This window comes from Salvelinus sp. IW2-2015, linkage group LG30 (genome assembly GCF_002910315.2).
Source record: "Salvelinus sp. IW2-2015 linkage group LG30, ASM291031v2, whole genome shotgun sequence".
NCBI classification, from domain to species: domain Eukaryota; kingdom Metazoa; phylum Chordata; class Actinopteri; order Salmoniformes; family Salmonidae; genus Salvelinus; species Salvelinus sp. IW2-2015.
In genome coordinates, this window is record NC_036869.1 from 23,816,424 (window position 1) to 23,832,547 (window position 16,124).

Genomic DNA, 16,124 nt, shown 5'->3' on the forward strand with positions numbered 1-16,124 from the left:
CAATTAAACCATTCCCAAAAGTAGGCCTTGCCTGGGCTACATATTATTTGCTTGATTGAGAGCCATGATTGTTTAGACTATTTTCCCTTTAATTATAGGTTATTCAATTGTTCTCAATTGATGGTCATTTATGAATATATGTTTCACGAGTAGCCTTTTTGTGAGATTAATAACAAACTAATCTCAAAAATTGATTATTTATTTTAATTGTGTAAACCACAGACCTCACAGGTAACGCTTTCACTTTTTTCATCGTTTCCTGTAAACAGGCTCACAGTCACTTCACATAATTGGTGCTGCAAACAAATGTGTCACTTCAGAAAGAACAGATGAGGACTGGAAGACAGATGAGTACTGGCTGATGTCGCGTACGTAATGATGTAAATAAAGTAAGGTGTATTATTATTTCACATCATTTTAACGTCTTATAATTTGACTCCAACATGCACAATTTCCTCGTATTCGAAGATAGATTTTTCAATGGCAGGCATTTCCATTTGACATACAAAAGAGTTCTCAACAGAGAAAACAACAAATAATGAGTTGATATGCATGGAGAGCCTAAATGTGACGTTTAGCGCACGTGCCGACTGATTAGACGCTGCTAGGAATTGTTTGTGGGAAAAATCTGCAAGAGGTTTGTTGTTGTAACTTGCAAAGGGTACGAATTCGTACATACAATATAGCCCCGTTGAATGCGTAAAGTAACAAAATAATCCGAAATAGTTTCAATCCAAGGTTTTTTTACAAAATTTTAACAAGAGTAAAATATGTTAATTGTGTAGATATTCCTATAAGAAAACCAATGGTCCAACCCTCATGTCTCCATCACAATCGGATCAAACGTTATTGGAGTGTTTACCCTTGTAGGATGGCCAGAATTCGGGTGACTAAATTAATGGAGGCCAGAGGGGAAAAAAGTGGTCAAAAATCTGGAAAAATTGCATCGTGTCAGAGACTTAATTCTTGCACAGAATCTAGCCTATTGGTTACTTGACAGGCTCATTTTCCCATTTAACTCATCTTTCCTCTCGAATCCGCAGTATAGAGGTAGATGGATATCGCGTTTGAGACATGACATGTAGTATTTTCATATTTTAGTATACGCTTTTCATATTAATTCGACATTCCTGTTTTTTCGAAGAATTCTTTAAAAACAAAAACAAGCCTAGGCCCATCTCTGAAATCTCAACTGAGTACTTACTGAGCGTAGTTTTTTATTTCCAACATCTTTTACATGTAATTCAACTCGTCATGCTAATTTTGCGACACGCGAAAACAACTTTAAAGTTGACGACCAAAGTAATTTTCTCCAGTTGTTACGAGAAACGTGCACCGCTATGTCAACAGAGCTTGGTGCTTATTATCGGATGCATTATATTAAATCGGACCTTTGACAGAACGCTAACGATATGTTAGAGAGAGACCGTACCGAGCGATTCATAACATGAATAATCATGTCTTCATACTATATTCTATAACCAAAGCCCGTTTTCACCCACTCTGGTCAGTGGGTGAACACCCTGTGTGTGGATATCTCCCAATTACTTCGCTATGTTACGGGAAGAAACTGATTTTCTAGTCCTTCAGGCATACTTTAATCAAACTGTACAATGTTCAGCAAAAGTTGATACATATAGGCTAATTGCTTTTATCCATAATATTCCCAAACATTGCGCATAACTAACAATTTAGCAAATTCAATGTCATAGGCCTGTAGAATAGCCTAAATCATTATCAGAATATCTAAAAAGTGACTTCGTTATAGGCTACCCAAAGTCAGTGCAAATGTACAATGGATTTAAAATGGTTAGCCAAATGTCAATTATGGTAGCCTATGTCTAATTGAATTAAAATCAGTGAGTTGAACCAATGGGCATGGGAAGGGCTGTAGCTTATTCCATGGATCCCCAAAAGCTCCTCCCCTGATGCTTGCCGTGAGTTGGGTGTGTGAATAAGGCGATCTTATAAGAGCCCTTGAACAATTCGTGAGCAGATCATAATCATATAGTGAGCGTAAATTCGTAGGTGCAACTGAGAAGGTCAACATTAGTTAGCAGAGGAGTGGTGAGCCGCACACAGAGGACTCATACCAGGGCGCAGTGGTGTAGCGTCTTGATGGTTGTAGCCAAATTTTGGATCCTTTAAATTTTTGTAGTGTTTGCTATTTCAAAAATAATGCAGCTGGAGAATATTCTTCCCAGCGCATCAACCATCAACTTACCCAATACTTTTTATAACCTCTCGTCGTCAGATAGTGCAAATAATAGCCCGGGGCCATTGCAGATCGAATATCAAGAAGTTGACCGGACGGAATCCGAACCAAGTAACGGTCCCAATAAATATTTGAGCGGAGTGGGGAACGCCATGATGGGTGAGGGAGAGGGCAATGCCTTCACCGGGACTAAAGCTGCCCCAGACGGAAGAAAAAGCTCACCGGTCCTCGGTGAAGACGACCAGTCCACTGGCCGGCGGTACCACATAGATGAACTTGGCTCTGACAGATACTTTATCTCGTCCTCACAGACGAGCTCCGATGTGGCAAATCAGTGTTCCCTCTTTCCATACGCAGGACAAACTGGGACAATGTACAGCGGGTCAAATGGATCCAGGTATTCTTCCCTTCATTACGGATCGGTCCTGCCACCGGCAGGCTTTTCATCCTCCGTGTGCCCTAGCCGGAGTCAGTTTGGCAGTAGCTACCAATTCGGCCAGGGTCCAGGTTGCCTGTACCCCTCCTATCCGGGAACGGGTTCAGGTATCGGTTCCATGGCTCTCCCGGGGTCCACACCGGGAACGAGGGCTCAAGTTTATCTCTGCAACCGGCCCCTGTGGCTCAAGTTTCACCGATTCCAGACGGAGATGATCATCACGAAACAGGGCAGGTGAGCAGAGACGTTGGAGACAAATTGACGGAATGTCATGTTTTATGATGGTGACCTTACTAAATATCCGCCCATCTGATGTTCCAAAAGTCGTTTATATTTCGGTGTCATATTTGCATATTTTGACAAATGTTATTCACACCATTTTTATGAATAGCCATACATGCCGACTTGTACATATTTAATTGTGTATTTGTAAATTATTATGTAGTCTATACAAACGTTTAAGACGGTTTTTTGTAAGTCGCTCTGGATAAGAGCGTCTGCTAAATGACTTAAATGTAAATGTTTTTTTTTTCGTGCAGGCATAGTCTAAGTGAGGAAAAGTGTCAAATATTGATTAGTTCATGCCATGACCTAACCTTACGAATTCTCTTGACTGCAACGACTCCTTCTGATAATTTTCGTTTGAGTAAACACTTGAAATTGAATAATTGTGACAAATTGTATTTTCTTTCAGGCGGATGTTTCCATTTCTCAGTTTCAACATCACTGGACTTAACTTGACGGCGCATTATAACGTGTTTGTTGAGGTGGTGTTGGCCGATCCAAATCACTGGCGATTTCAAGGAGGAAAGTGGGTTACTTGCGGGAAAGCAGACAACAACATGCAAGGTGAGACTAATATGAAATGCGCCTGTAATGTAGGCTACCTATTTAGAGGGATATTTTCAAAATAAGTTCTCTATAGGCCTACAGAAGCACATTTCAATTAACGGAAATTAAATTACATTTCGATGACGCATAACCTGTCAATTAGGAACGTTTCGTTAATGTCAATACACATTTACCTAACATTTACACTCAATTAACTGGGTATTTATGCTGTGCTGCTGGTCGTTTCCAACCACACCATCACTTTACCTATAAATATTTTTTGTTGGTTGATTATACCCATTTTAAAAGAATGGACAACCATTCAAACATTGTTAGCTGGTAACATTGGTCTATAATGTGCTTGACCCGTTTCCAGTTTTCCTGGAAAACGGATTAAATTATTATTAGTCATCTTTTTTTCTCTCCATATGGTGTAAAATGGCTTACCAATGAGGTTTAATAACATGAAAATAGTCAACTTCAATCTTCCATTTTCTCCCAAAATGTTTTTTTACCTGTGCAATTTAACCATATTTACATATTAGCCTAATAGCTCCAGTTTCACATCTGATTGCTTTTGAAAATTGAAATCCTGATCATGTGATCCCATAGTAGTAAATTGGCAAATTGCTGGTCTTTTTGGAAATGTATAGAGTTCGACACATGTAACAGAAGTTAAAATTAAGAAATGGGAAAATATCAGTGTTATTCCTTATATTTTTGTTTTGCATTTGTGCTGCATTGTACTTTAATATTTTTATGTTCTATGTCCCACAATTTATTCAATCACAGGTAACAAGATGTATGTTCATCCTGAATCCCCGAACACTGGAGCTCATTGGATGAGGCAAGAGATCTCCTTCGGCAAACTGAAGCTGACCAACAACAAGGGGGCAAACAATAACAACACACAGGTGAGGCCTACACTGCAATTTATTCATTTGGACTCAAATATCTTTGGCTAGTTTTAAAAAGTGGCCTTTGGTGTTCTAGATCACAAATCAGTCCAAAAGCATATTTTTTATTTATTTTGACAGTGCTATTGGCAAAAATCTCCAAAGTAATTGGTGACTTGACAAATAACTGACCACATTAACTGTTTTGAAAGCATGAAAAACCCAAGCACTAACTTTGAATTCACACCTTTTTTTTTGTAGATGATTGTCTTGCAGTCTCTGCACAAATACCAGCCTCGGCTGCACATCGTGGAGGTCACCGAAGAGGGAGTGGAGGACATAGGCAGTGATGCCAAGACACAGACCTTCACTTTCCCAGAGAACCAGTTCATTGCAGTCACTGCCTACCAGAACACAGATGTACGATACCCACTACTATCAATCTAGATAAATCTTAAGAATTCTTAAGTTTCTGTACTGAGTACACAAAACATTAAGAACACCTGCCATAGACTGACCAGGGGAAAGCTACGATCCCTTGTTGATATCACTTGTTAAATCCAATTCAATCAATGTAGATGAAGGGAAGGAGATGGGTTAAATAATGATTTAAGTCTTGAGACACAATTGAGACATGGATTGTGTATGTGTGCCATACAGAGGGTGAATGGGCAACACAAAAGATATAAGTCCCTTTGAACAGGGTATGGTAGTAGGAGCCAGGCGCACCGGTTTGTGTCAAGAACTGCAACGTTGCTGGGTTTTTCACAAGTTTCCCATGTGTATCAATAATTGTCCGCCACCCAAAGGACATCCAACCAACTTAACAACTGTGGGAAGCATCCCTGTGGAATGCTTTCAACACCATAGAGTCCATATCCCCAAGGAATTGAGGACATTCTGAGGGAAAGGGGTGGCGCTAACTCAACATTAGGAAGGTGTTCCTAGTGTTTGGTATACTCTGTGAATATTGACTGTCTATAAAATAAGTTGTCAACACTTCTGACCATGGCTTGAACATCGATCTCTCCTTTCCAGATCACACAGCTTAAAATCGACCACAACCCCTTTGCTAAAGGCTTCAGAGACAACTATGACTCGTAAGTGACAATGACTTCCTTTTTTGCATGTGGTATTGTGGCCATTTTTTTTCTGCTCTGCTACTTTTAGTCTGTCAAGTGTGAACTTGTTTTTCTCTTGCAAATTACTCATCCTTGGACCTTTGTCTCTCTCTTCCACAGGATGTATACAGCCCCAGAGGGTGACAGGCTGACYCCMTCCCCGACAGCCTCCCCTCGCTCTCACCAGATTGTGCCGGGTGCCCGCTATGCCATGCAGCCCTTCTTCCAGGACCAGTTTGTCAACAACCTGCCMCAGAACCGCTTCTACACYGGGGAGCGGGCYGTGCCCCAGACMAACAGTCTCCTCTCCCCCCAGGCYGARGAYGYCGGGGCCAGCTCGGCTCAGCGCTGGTTCGTCACCCCRGTCCAGCAGTCGGGCTCCAACAAGCTKGACCTRTCCTACGACCAGGACTACTCAGCCAGCAGTCTGCTGTCSTACGGCATCAAGCCCCTGCCCCTCCAGACCTCCCACGCCCTCAGCTACTACCCCGACTCGGCYTTCGCCTCAATGGCRGCCRGCTGGGGCAMCAGAAGCACTTACCAGAGAAAGATGACCACAGGCCTGCCCTGGTCCCCTCGGCCCAGCCCCCCAGCCTTCACAGACRACCMACTGGCTGYTAGCAAAGACAAGCTGCCCGAKGAGAGCACCGCAGCCTCCACYTGGRTMGAGACSTCCCACTCGCTGAAATCTGTGGACTCTAMCGATTCGGGCGTGTACTCCATGGTCTGCAAGAGACGCCGGATGTCACCTGGTGGGTCGAGCACGGAGAACTCCCCCACCATCAAGTGTGAGAACTTGACCACAACGGAAGAGTACAACAAAGACAACCCCAAAGGCATGGGCTACTATGCCTTTTACACGAGCCCCTAAAGACTACTAAAATCGTATTCTTTTTGTTTTAAATTGAGTGCCCACTTTTTTAAATATTTTTTTTTAAATACCCTTTTATCTAAAGGTGCCGAAGCTTTGTGCTCCCAAGCAAGCTGCACAAATTACGAACACACATGCATTGTGACAAGTTTTAAAGCATGTCCCCAGTTGATTTAATTTTTTACTCATGTGATTTTATTTAAGGTCATTTTGTTGTACAGTATTTGTGCACTTTAGTATGTGATGTATCTTGTACAAACTGTCTTCATGGAGGTGTTATGAAATGGCTAATAAAAACAAGCTTTTCATAAACAATGTCCCACTTTGCAAATTGTCTCGTTTCTTATCAACAATATATATTTACTTAAGGACGACTCCGTGAAATTACATTGCCAATCGCAGCCACTGAGATGTGAGTCTTCGCCCTCATACAGTCACACATAGTATCTGCGCATGTGCCAGGGCTCCAAAACAGCGGAGAAGTTGAGCCTCACTCTTGAACGTTCTTAATCGTTGCGCAAATCAAATAAACGTTTAGCAGATGTTATAGTAACAAGCATTTCGCTGCACTCACTATCTCCTAACAAAACAGCATTATGTAGAACAGTACAAAAAAGTTAAGTCAGAACTAATCCAATTTAAAAATGAATAACACTAACAGTAATCCAAATGCAATCCATACACTGGATGAATTTACACAATATTTACTAAGTGATCTGTACAGCGAGCTAAGTCAAGAATCCTGTATATAAATGCAATGTACAGTATTAGAATGAGCTATGTCAAGAATACAATATTTAATCATGGTAAAATAGAATTGCAGGAAATTAGCTTCTGAATGAGTCCAGAATATGTATGTGTATAGTAATTTATTAAAAAGTTCAATTACTATGTACATAGGTCAGCAGTCTCTAACGTGCAGGGTATTCAGGGCAGGGTACTGGGCGGAGGCTGGCTAGCGGTGACTGTTTAACAGTCTGATGGCCTGGAGATAGCTGTTTTTCAGTCTCTCGGTCCCAGCTTTGATACACTTGTACGGTCTCCGCCTTCTGGACGGTAGTGGGGCAAGCTGAATTTCTTCAGCCTATTGAAGAGGCGCGGTTGCACCAGTCGGTGTTCAGGGACCATTTCAGATCCTCAGTGATGTGCACGCAGAGAACTTTAAGCTTTTGACGCTCCGCTGCAGCTCCGTCGGTGTGGATGGGGGCGTGTTCTCTCTGCCATCTCCTGATGTCCAAGATCAGCTGCTTCGTTTTGTTTCCATTGAGGGAGAGGTTATTTTCCTGGCACCGCTCTGCCAGAGCCCTCACCTCTTCCCTGTAGGCTGTCTCATCGTTGTTGGTAATCAGGCCTACCACTGTGGTGTCATCAGTAAACTTGATTGAGTTGGAGATGTGTGTGGTCACGAGCTGAGCATGCACCCGTGTGGCCGCTATGTTGCCTACCTTCACCACCTGGGTCCTAGTCAAGAAGTCTAGGACCCAGTTGCACAGGGAGGGGTTCAGACCCAGCAATCTGAGCTTAGTGATGAGCTAGGAGGGCACCATGTTATTGAAGGCTGAGCTGTAGTCAATGAACAGCATTCTTACATAGGTATTCCTCTTGTCCAGAATGGCGATTGCGTCGTCCGTGTAATCGGTATGCAAATTGTAATGGGTCTAGGGTGTCGGGTAAATTGGAGGTGATATGACCCCAATCTAGATTCTCAAAGCAGTTCATGATGACAGAAGTGAATGCTACGGGGCTATAGTCATTTCGGTCAGTTACCTTCGCTTTCTTGGATACAGGAACAATAGTTGAAATTTTGAAGCATGTGGCGACAACAGACAGGAAGAGATCGAATGTCTGTAAATACTACAAAATGTACCCGCTATTCTGTTTACTTTCTGCACCTAGCCTACGTATTATCGATGAGTCTAACTTTAATTAAAATGAAGTTATAGGCCTATTTTATGGAAATATCCAACATAATAAATGATTTGGTATTATGGGATGGTTGACCCAACCACAAACAATTAAGTGTAACTTTAGTTAGCTACAGTATGATTATCATGAGGCTACTCACCATTTTCATGGTGATCACGAACGCGCACGTGCGTGTGCAGGCCAGAAAGCATTTGTAGATGAGGATTCGCCCCGGATGTTGATGACAAATCTTTTTGATTATCACCCCTGATCATCTTGGACAACCAAATATTTTTGTTTAATTCGTACCTTTCCCAATAATTCCGAAGCATTAATTTGAGACGCTTGGAGATATAGCTGTCGTGAGCCCCGCACGAGCGCGTTGGTCTGAGATACATGTATAATTTGTTAAAATTTGCCTTATTTTTATTTTATTTTTCAAAAATAAAAATAAATACAACATTCAAGTTTTTGTGATGGACTTAATGCAGCCTGTTGGCGATAACTCCATTTAGACAAAATACGACTGTAGTCATTCATCTACAAAGACCACAACCATATCCATATTATAGATAATAATTTACTGATCATTATTGTTATTAATATTAGCCTGTTATTATTACAATGTATGAGTTCATTCAATATGACATGAGGTGTGGTGGATGGTGTACGGTCTGGGTGTCAGCATCGCGAAAGTCCACCACCAGCCCCATACAACAGTAAAGTTCAACAAAAACCAGACTGCTAACTGTATAATAAGACTGTGCACTTCCGTTAAGAAGTAAGTACAGGATATTGTTAGGCCTATAAGTTTGCTAGCTCATTTATGCATATAACTGGACTCAGTTACCCCCCAACCCCTGCCCCCCTCTTGACTATGGAGAGAGAAAATGTAAGTTTTCATTTCTGTCAATTCTACACATTTTGCAATGGGGGAGTAGGGAACATGTTTCAGTTTAAACCAAAGCTTTCTGCAATTCTACAAATATTGCCATGGGGCAGAGATTATTGCTTAGAATAGTAGAAGAATACACAAGGTGCAATTTCGAAATTTGGTTGTACATCATCAGTTTTCCTCTTGTTATGTCAGTCACTGACAGTTAGTCAATTAGCCCATGTCAGCTAACATTTTTTAGATTGGTAAATCAGTGTGGCCAGATATCTAAACTTGTAGTATTCATGGCTGAATTACTGACTGGGCTCGAACGGCACGTACCAAGGGGTCCTGACCTCAAGGAGGCCCCTATAGATTTTGTTAGTCACTCTTATGCAATTGTCATATTATCATATATTGCATGGCATGGCAAAATGGGTAGAATTGCAGGAAATTAGCTGTGAAACCTTCCTGATCATGCAAAACTATATATTAATTCACCATTAAACTGGTGTAAACCAGTCTAAATAATGGATAATACTGTGCCTTCAGAAAGTATTCAGGCCCCTTGACTATTTCCACGTTTTGTTACTTTACAGACTTATTCTAAAATGGATTGAACAAACGAAATCCTCAGCAATCTACACACAATACCCCCTAATGACTAAGTGAAAACAGGTTTTTAGAAATGTTAGCAGATTTAAAAAAGAGAAATACCTCACTGACAGAGCTCTAGAGTGCCTCTGTGGAGATAGGAGAACCTTCCAGAAGGACAACCATCACTGCAGCACTCCACCAATCAGGCCTTTATGGTAGAGTGATCAGACAGAAGCCACTCCTCAGTAAAAGGCACGTGACAGTCCGATTGGAGTTTACCAAAAGGAACCTAAACACTCTCAGACCATGAGAAACAAGATTCTCTGGTCTGATGAAACCAAGATTGAATTATTTGGCCTGAATGCCAAGCGTCACGTCTGGAGGAAACCTGGCACCATCCCTACGGTGAAGCATGATGGTGGCAGGAACTTGGAGATTAGTCAGGATAGAGGAAAAGATGAACGGAGAAAAGAACAGAGAGATCCTTGATGAAAAACTTCTCCAGAGAGCTCAGGACCTCAGACTGGGGCGAAGGTTCACCTCCCAACAGGACCACCCTAAGCACACAGCCAAGACAACGCAGGAGTGGCTTCAGGACAGGTCTCTGAATGTCCTCGAGTGGCCCAGCCAGAGCCCGGACTTGAACCCGATCGAACATCTCCGGAGAGATCTGAAAATAGCCTTTCAGCAACGCTCCCCATCCAACCTGACAGAGCTTGAGAGGATCTGCAGAGAAGAATGGGAGAAACTCCCCAAATACAGATGTGCCAAGTTATACCCAAGAAGACTCGAGGCTGTAATCGCTGCCAAAGTACTGAGTAAAGGGTCTGAATACTTATGTAATGTGATATTTCAGTTTATTTTTTATTTTTTATAAATTAGCAAACCATTCTTAAAACCAGTTTCTGCTTTGTCATTATGGGGTATTGTGTGTAGATTGATGAGGGGGGAAAACAATTAAATCCATTTTAGAATAAGGCTGTAACGTAAGAAAATGTGGAAAAAGTCAATGGGTCTGAATACCTTCCGAAGGCACTGTATATTCCTTTTCACAGACATTTCTGCACTACAGTTGATCCAATGTCCAAATGGTTAGTTGTAGTGAAGGGAGAAGTCATAACATTCGCAATGAGAAATTAGTGAGAACTTAAAAATCCTGTCCTCAATGATTCCCATTTGAATTGACTTAAATACCCCATGTTCTAATTAATTCTGTTGTCAGACTCCTTGACAGAAAGTGAAAAATCTGACTAACTCCAATTAACACCTCCTAACAAGCTAGAGTTCTGATTGCTCTGGCCTTTCAGGAAGGAAGCATGCAAGAAATAGACTCTTGGGGGAACGGAGTTTAGAGCAAAACATCTTCCTTGTTTGCTCTGTGTTAATGTCAGTGAATCATTGTATTCCGTAGCATCTGACGAGCTAAGTGCTCTTGTTTGCTCTTGTGTATTGACCTCTGCCTATAACACCAGGCATGAGGTGTTATACGTAGCTTGACATTTAGGCTTGTCAAGCGAACGCTCAAGATATTTAACAAGTAAAGTTTGCCTTGAAGGAAATGAGTGCTTTAAAAGTAGCCTGTATAGATCTCAGAGGGCAATGCAGCACAGGGCCACTAAGGTCTCAAGGGGCCAGTAGCCTTGAGGCTATACACTAGAGGGCTGGTGGTGCCTGAGGACCTATATAGCATAAACTCAGCACAAAAATAAATCCGCAACAGAAGCCTGCCAGAAGTTAGCCAGCTCACTAGCTAACGTTAGTATTCAGCTAACCACGGCTAGCGGTCATCAGCTATCCTTTAGCTCGGAAAGCTATCGGCAGTTTTGTACAACGTGACTCAGACCAGAGCATACCGGACCTATTTTCTCTCCATATCCCCGGATTTCTACCGCAAGCTCTGGACATTTACACCTGGATCTTGCAGCTAACTAGCTGCTATCCGAGTGACTATTGGCTAACGTCGAATCCGGAGCAAACACCAATTATCCCGGAGCTAGCCAGCTGAAGAGTTCCATCAGCCACTCCTGGGCTACAATCACCTATCCGGACCCGTTTTACTGCCGATGCGGAGCCCCACCGGGCCTTCACGACTGGAATATCGACGTTATCTGCCCGTGGGAGTTATTCAACTGGCCCCTCCATCGCGACGTAACCTGAACGCCCATCTGCTAACTGCGGCCCGCTAATCGTTAGCTGTCTTGAGCATATCGGCTGCTATCTGAACAGGTCTTTCGAACAATCTTCTTGGGCCACTATAACTATATTGACAATTGGATTGGTCCCCTCTACCACACGTAACCCACTAATATACCGACGGAAACGCACGGGGTGGCTAAAAATAGACCTCCATCTTCTGCTAGCTTGCTACCCATGGCTCGGCTAGCTGTCTGAATCACCGTGACCCCAACCAACCTCACTACTCACTGGACCCTTATGATCACTTGGCTAAGCATGCCTCCCCTTAATGTCAATATGCCTTGTCCATTGCTGTTCTGGTTAGTGTTTATTGGCTTATTTTACTGTAGAGCCTCTAGCGCTGCTCATTATACCTTATCCAACCCTTCAGTTCCACCACCCACACATGCGATGACATCACCTGGTTTCAATTATGTTTCTAGAGACAATCTCTCTTTCATCATCACTCAATTCCTAGGTTTACCTCCACTGTATTCACATCCTACCATACCTTTGTCTGTACACTATAACTTGAATCTATTTTATCGCCCCCAGAAACCTGCTCCTTTTACTCTCTGTTCCGGATGTCCTAGACTTCTCATGGCTTTTAGCCGTACCCTTATCCTACTCCTCCTCTGTTCCTCTGGCGATGTAGAGGCCCTGCAGTGCCTAGCTCCACTCCTATTCCCCAGGCGCTCTCTTTTGATGACTTCTGTAACCGTAAAAGCCTTGGTTTCATGCATGTTAACATTAGAAGCCTCCTCCCTAAGTTTGTTTTATTCACTGCTTTAGCACACTCTGCCAACCCAGATGTCTTAGCCGTGTCTGAATCCTGGCTTAGGAATACCACCAATAACTCTGAAATCTCCATCCCTAACTACAACATTTTCACACAAGATAGAACGGCCAAAGGGGGCAGTGTTACAATCTACTGCAGAGAGCCTGCAGAGTTCTGTCCTACTCTCCAGGTCTGTACCCAAACAATTTGAACTTCTACTTTTAAAAATCCACCTCTCTAAAAACAAGTCTCTCACCATTGCCGCCTGCTATAGACCACCCTCTGCCCCCAGCTGTGCTTTGGATACCATATGTTAACTGATTGCCCCCCATCTATCTTCAGAGCTCGTGCTGCTAGGTGACCTAAACTGTGACATGATTAACACCCCAACCATCCTACAATCTAAGCTTGATGCCCTCAATCTCACACAAATTATCAATGAACCTACCAGGTACAACCCCAAAGCCGTAAACACGGGCACCCTCATAGATATCATCCTAACAAACTTGCCCTCTAAATACACCTCTGTTGTTTTCAACCAAGATCTCAGCGATCACTGCCTCATTCCCTGCATCCGTAATGGGTCAGCGGTCAAACGACCTCCACTCATCACTATCAAACGCTCCCTGAAACACTTCAGCGAGCAGGCCTTTCTAATCGACCTGGCTCGGGTATCCTGGAAGGATATCAACCTCCTCCCGTCAGTAGAGGATGCCTGGTTATTTAAAAAAAATGCCTTCCTCATCATCTTAAATAAGCATGCCCTATTCAAGAAATGTAGATATAACAGATATAGCCCTTGGTTCTCTCCAGACCTGACTGCCTTTAACCAACACAAAACATCCTGTGGCGTTCTGCATTAGCATCGAACAGCCCCTGTGAAATGCAACTTTTTAGGGAAGTTAGAAACCAATATACACAGGCAGTTAGAAAAGCCAAGGCTAGCTTTTTCAAGCAGAAATTTGCTTCCTGCAACACAAACTCAAAAAAGTTCTGGGACATTGTAAAGTCCATGGAGAATAAGAGCACCTCCTCCCAGCTGCCCATTGCACTGAGGATAGGAAACTCTGTCACCACCGATAAATCCACTATAATTGAGAATGTCAATAAGCATTTTTCTACGGCTGGCCATGCTTTCCACCTGGCCACCCCTACCCGGTCAACTGCACTGCACCGTAAAAGCAACTAGCCCAAGCCTTCCCCATTTCTCCTTCTCCCAAATCCAGTCAGCTGATGTTCTGAAAGCGCAGCAAAATCTGGACCCACACAAATCAGCCTGGCTAGACAATCTGGACCCTTTCTTTCTAAAATTATCTGCCGAAATTGTTGCAACCCCTATTACTAGCCTGTTCAAACTCTCTTTCGTGTCGTCTGAGATTCCCAAAGATTGGAAAGCAGCTGCGGTCATCCCCCTCTTCAAAGGGGGGTACACTCTTGACCCAAACTGCTACAGACCTATATCTATCCTACCCTGCCTTTCTAAGGTCTTCGAAAGCCAAGTTAACAAACAGATCACCGACTATTTCGAATCCCACCGTACCTTCTCCGCTATCTGGTTTCAGAGCTGGTCATGGGTGCACCTCAGCCACGCTCAAGGTTCTAAACGATATCATAACCGCCATCGATAATAAACAATACTGTGCAGCCGTATTCATTGACCTGGCCAAGGCTTTCGACTCTGTCAATCACCACATCCTCATCGGCAGACTCAACAGCCTTGGTTTCTCAAATGACTGTCTCGCCTGGTTCACCAACTACTTCTCCGACAGAGTTCAGTGTGTCAAATCTGAGAGCCTGTTGTCCGGGCCTCTGGCAGTCTCTATGGTGGTGCCACAGGGTTCAATTCTTGGGCCGACTCTCTTCTCTGTATATATCAATGATGTCGCTCTTGCTGCTGGTGAGTCTCTGATCCACCTCTACACAGACGACACCATTCTGTATACTTCTGGCCCTTCTTTGGACACTGTGTTAACAACCCTCCAGACGAGCTTCAATGCCATACAACTCTTCTTCCGTGGCCTCCAACTGATCTTAAATACAAGTAAAACTAAATGCMCGATCGCTTCAACCGATCGCTGCCTGCACCTGCCCGCCCRTCCAGCATCACTACTCTGGACRGTTCTGACTTAGAATATGTGGACAACTACAAATACCTAGGTGTCTGGTTAGACTGTAAACTCTCCTTCCAGACTCACATCAAACATCTCCAATCCAAAGTTAAATCTAGAATTGGCTTCCTATTTCGCAACAAAGCATCCTTCACTCATGCTGCCAAACATACCCTCGTAAAACCGACCATCTTACCGATCCTCGACTTTGGCGATGTCATTTACAAAATAGCCTCCAACACTCTACTCAACAAATTGGATGCAGTCTATCACAGTGCCATCCGTTTTGTCACCAAAGCCCCCATATACTACCCACCACTGCGACCTGTACGTTCTCGTTGGCTGGCCCTCGCTTCATACTCGTCGCCAAACCCACTGGCTCCAGGTCATCTACAAGACCCTGCTAGGTAAAGTCCCGCCTTATCTCTGCTCGCTGGTCACCATAGCTGCACCCATCCGTAGCACGCGCTCCAGCAGGTATATCTCTGGTCACCCTCAAAACCAATTCCTCCTTTGGTCGTCTTTCCTTCCAGTTCTCTGCTGCCAATGACTGGAACGAACTACAAAAATCTCTGAAACTGGAAACACTTATCTCCCTCACTAGCTTTAAGCACCAGCTGTCAGAGCAGCTCACAGATCACTGCACCTGTACATAGCCCATCTATAAATAGCCCAAACAACTACCTCTTCCCTTACTGTATTTATTTATTTATTTAGCTCCTTTGCACCCCAGTATTTCTACTTTGCACAGTCATCTACTGTCAAATCTACCATTCCAGTGTTTTAATTGCTATATTGTATTTACTTCACCACCATGGCATATTTATTGCCTTTATACATCCCTTATCTCACCTCATTTGCTCACATTGTATAATGACTTATTTTTCTACTGTATTATTGACTGTATGTTTGTTTTACTCCATGTGTAACTCTGTGTTGTTATATGTGTCGAACTGCTTTGCTTTATCTTGGCCAGGTCGCAGTTGTAAATGAGAACTTGTTCTCAACTTGCTTACCTGGTTAAATAAAGGTGATTATTTTTATTTTTTTTAAATGGTCTGGGGCGGTGTGTCACAGAATCATCGGACTGAGCTTGTTGTCATTGCAAGCAATCTCAACGCTGTGCATTACAGGGAAGACATCCTCCTCCCTCATGTGGTACACTTTCTGCAGGCTCATCTTGACATGACCCTCCAGCATGACAATGCCACCAGCCATACTGCTCGTTCTGTGTGTGATTTCCTGCAAGACAGGAATGTCAGTCTTCTGCCATGGCCAGCGAAGAGCCCGGATCGCATTGAGCACGTCTGGGACCTG

At 43.2% G+C, this 16,124-nt stretch overlaps 1 protein-coding gene across 5 annotated transcripts; it reads left to right on the forward strand.

Moving 5' to 3' along the window:
- Nucleotides 1-304: 304 nt before the first annotated feature.
- Nucleotides 305-6,689, forward strand: eomesa (eomesodermin homolog a). Of its 5 annotated transcripts, none has more exons than XM_023975547.2 (7): nucleotides 305-389; nucleotides 2,573-2,885; nucleotides 3,346-3,500; nucleotides 4,275-4,396; nucleotides 4,640-4,798; nucleotides 5,417-5,478; nucleotides 5,620-6,689. In XM_023975547.2, the coding sequence occupies exons 2-7, from the start codon at nucleotides 2,587-2,589 to the stop codon at nucleotides 6,368-6,370; spliced, it is 1,548 nt and encodes a 515-aa protein (XP_023831315.1). In that variant the 5' UTR covers nucleotides 305-389; nucleotides 2,573-2,586; the 3' UTR covers nucleotides 6,371-6,689. The 5 variants fall into 5 exon arrangements, with proteins under 5 accessions (XP_023831315.1, XP_023831312.1, XP_023831314.1 ...); XM_023975544.2 differs by having other exon boundaries at nucleotides 315-389; nucleotides 2,255-2,885; XM_023975546.2 differs by having other exon boundaries at nucleotides 328-368.
- Nucleotides 6,690-16,124: the final 9,435 nt, after the last annotated feature.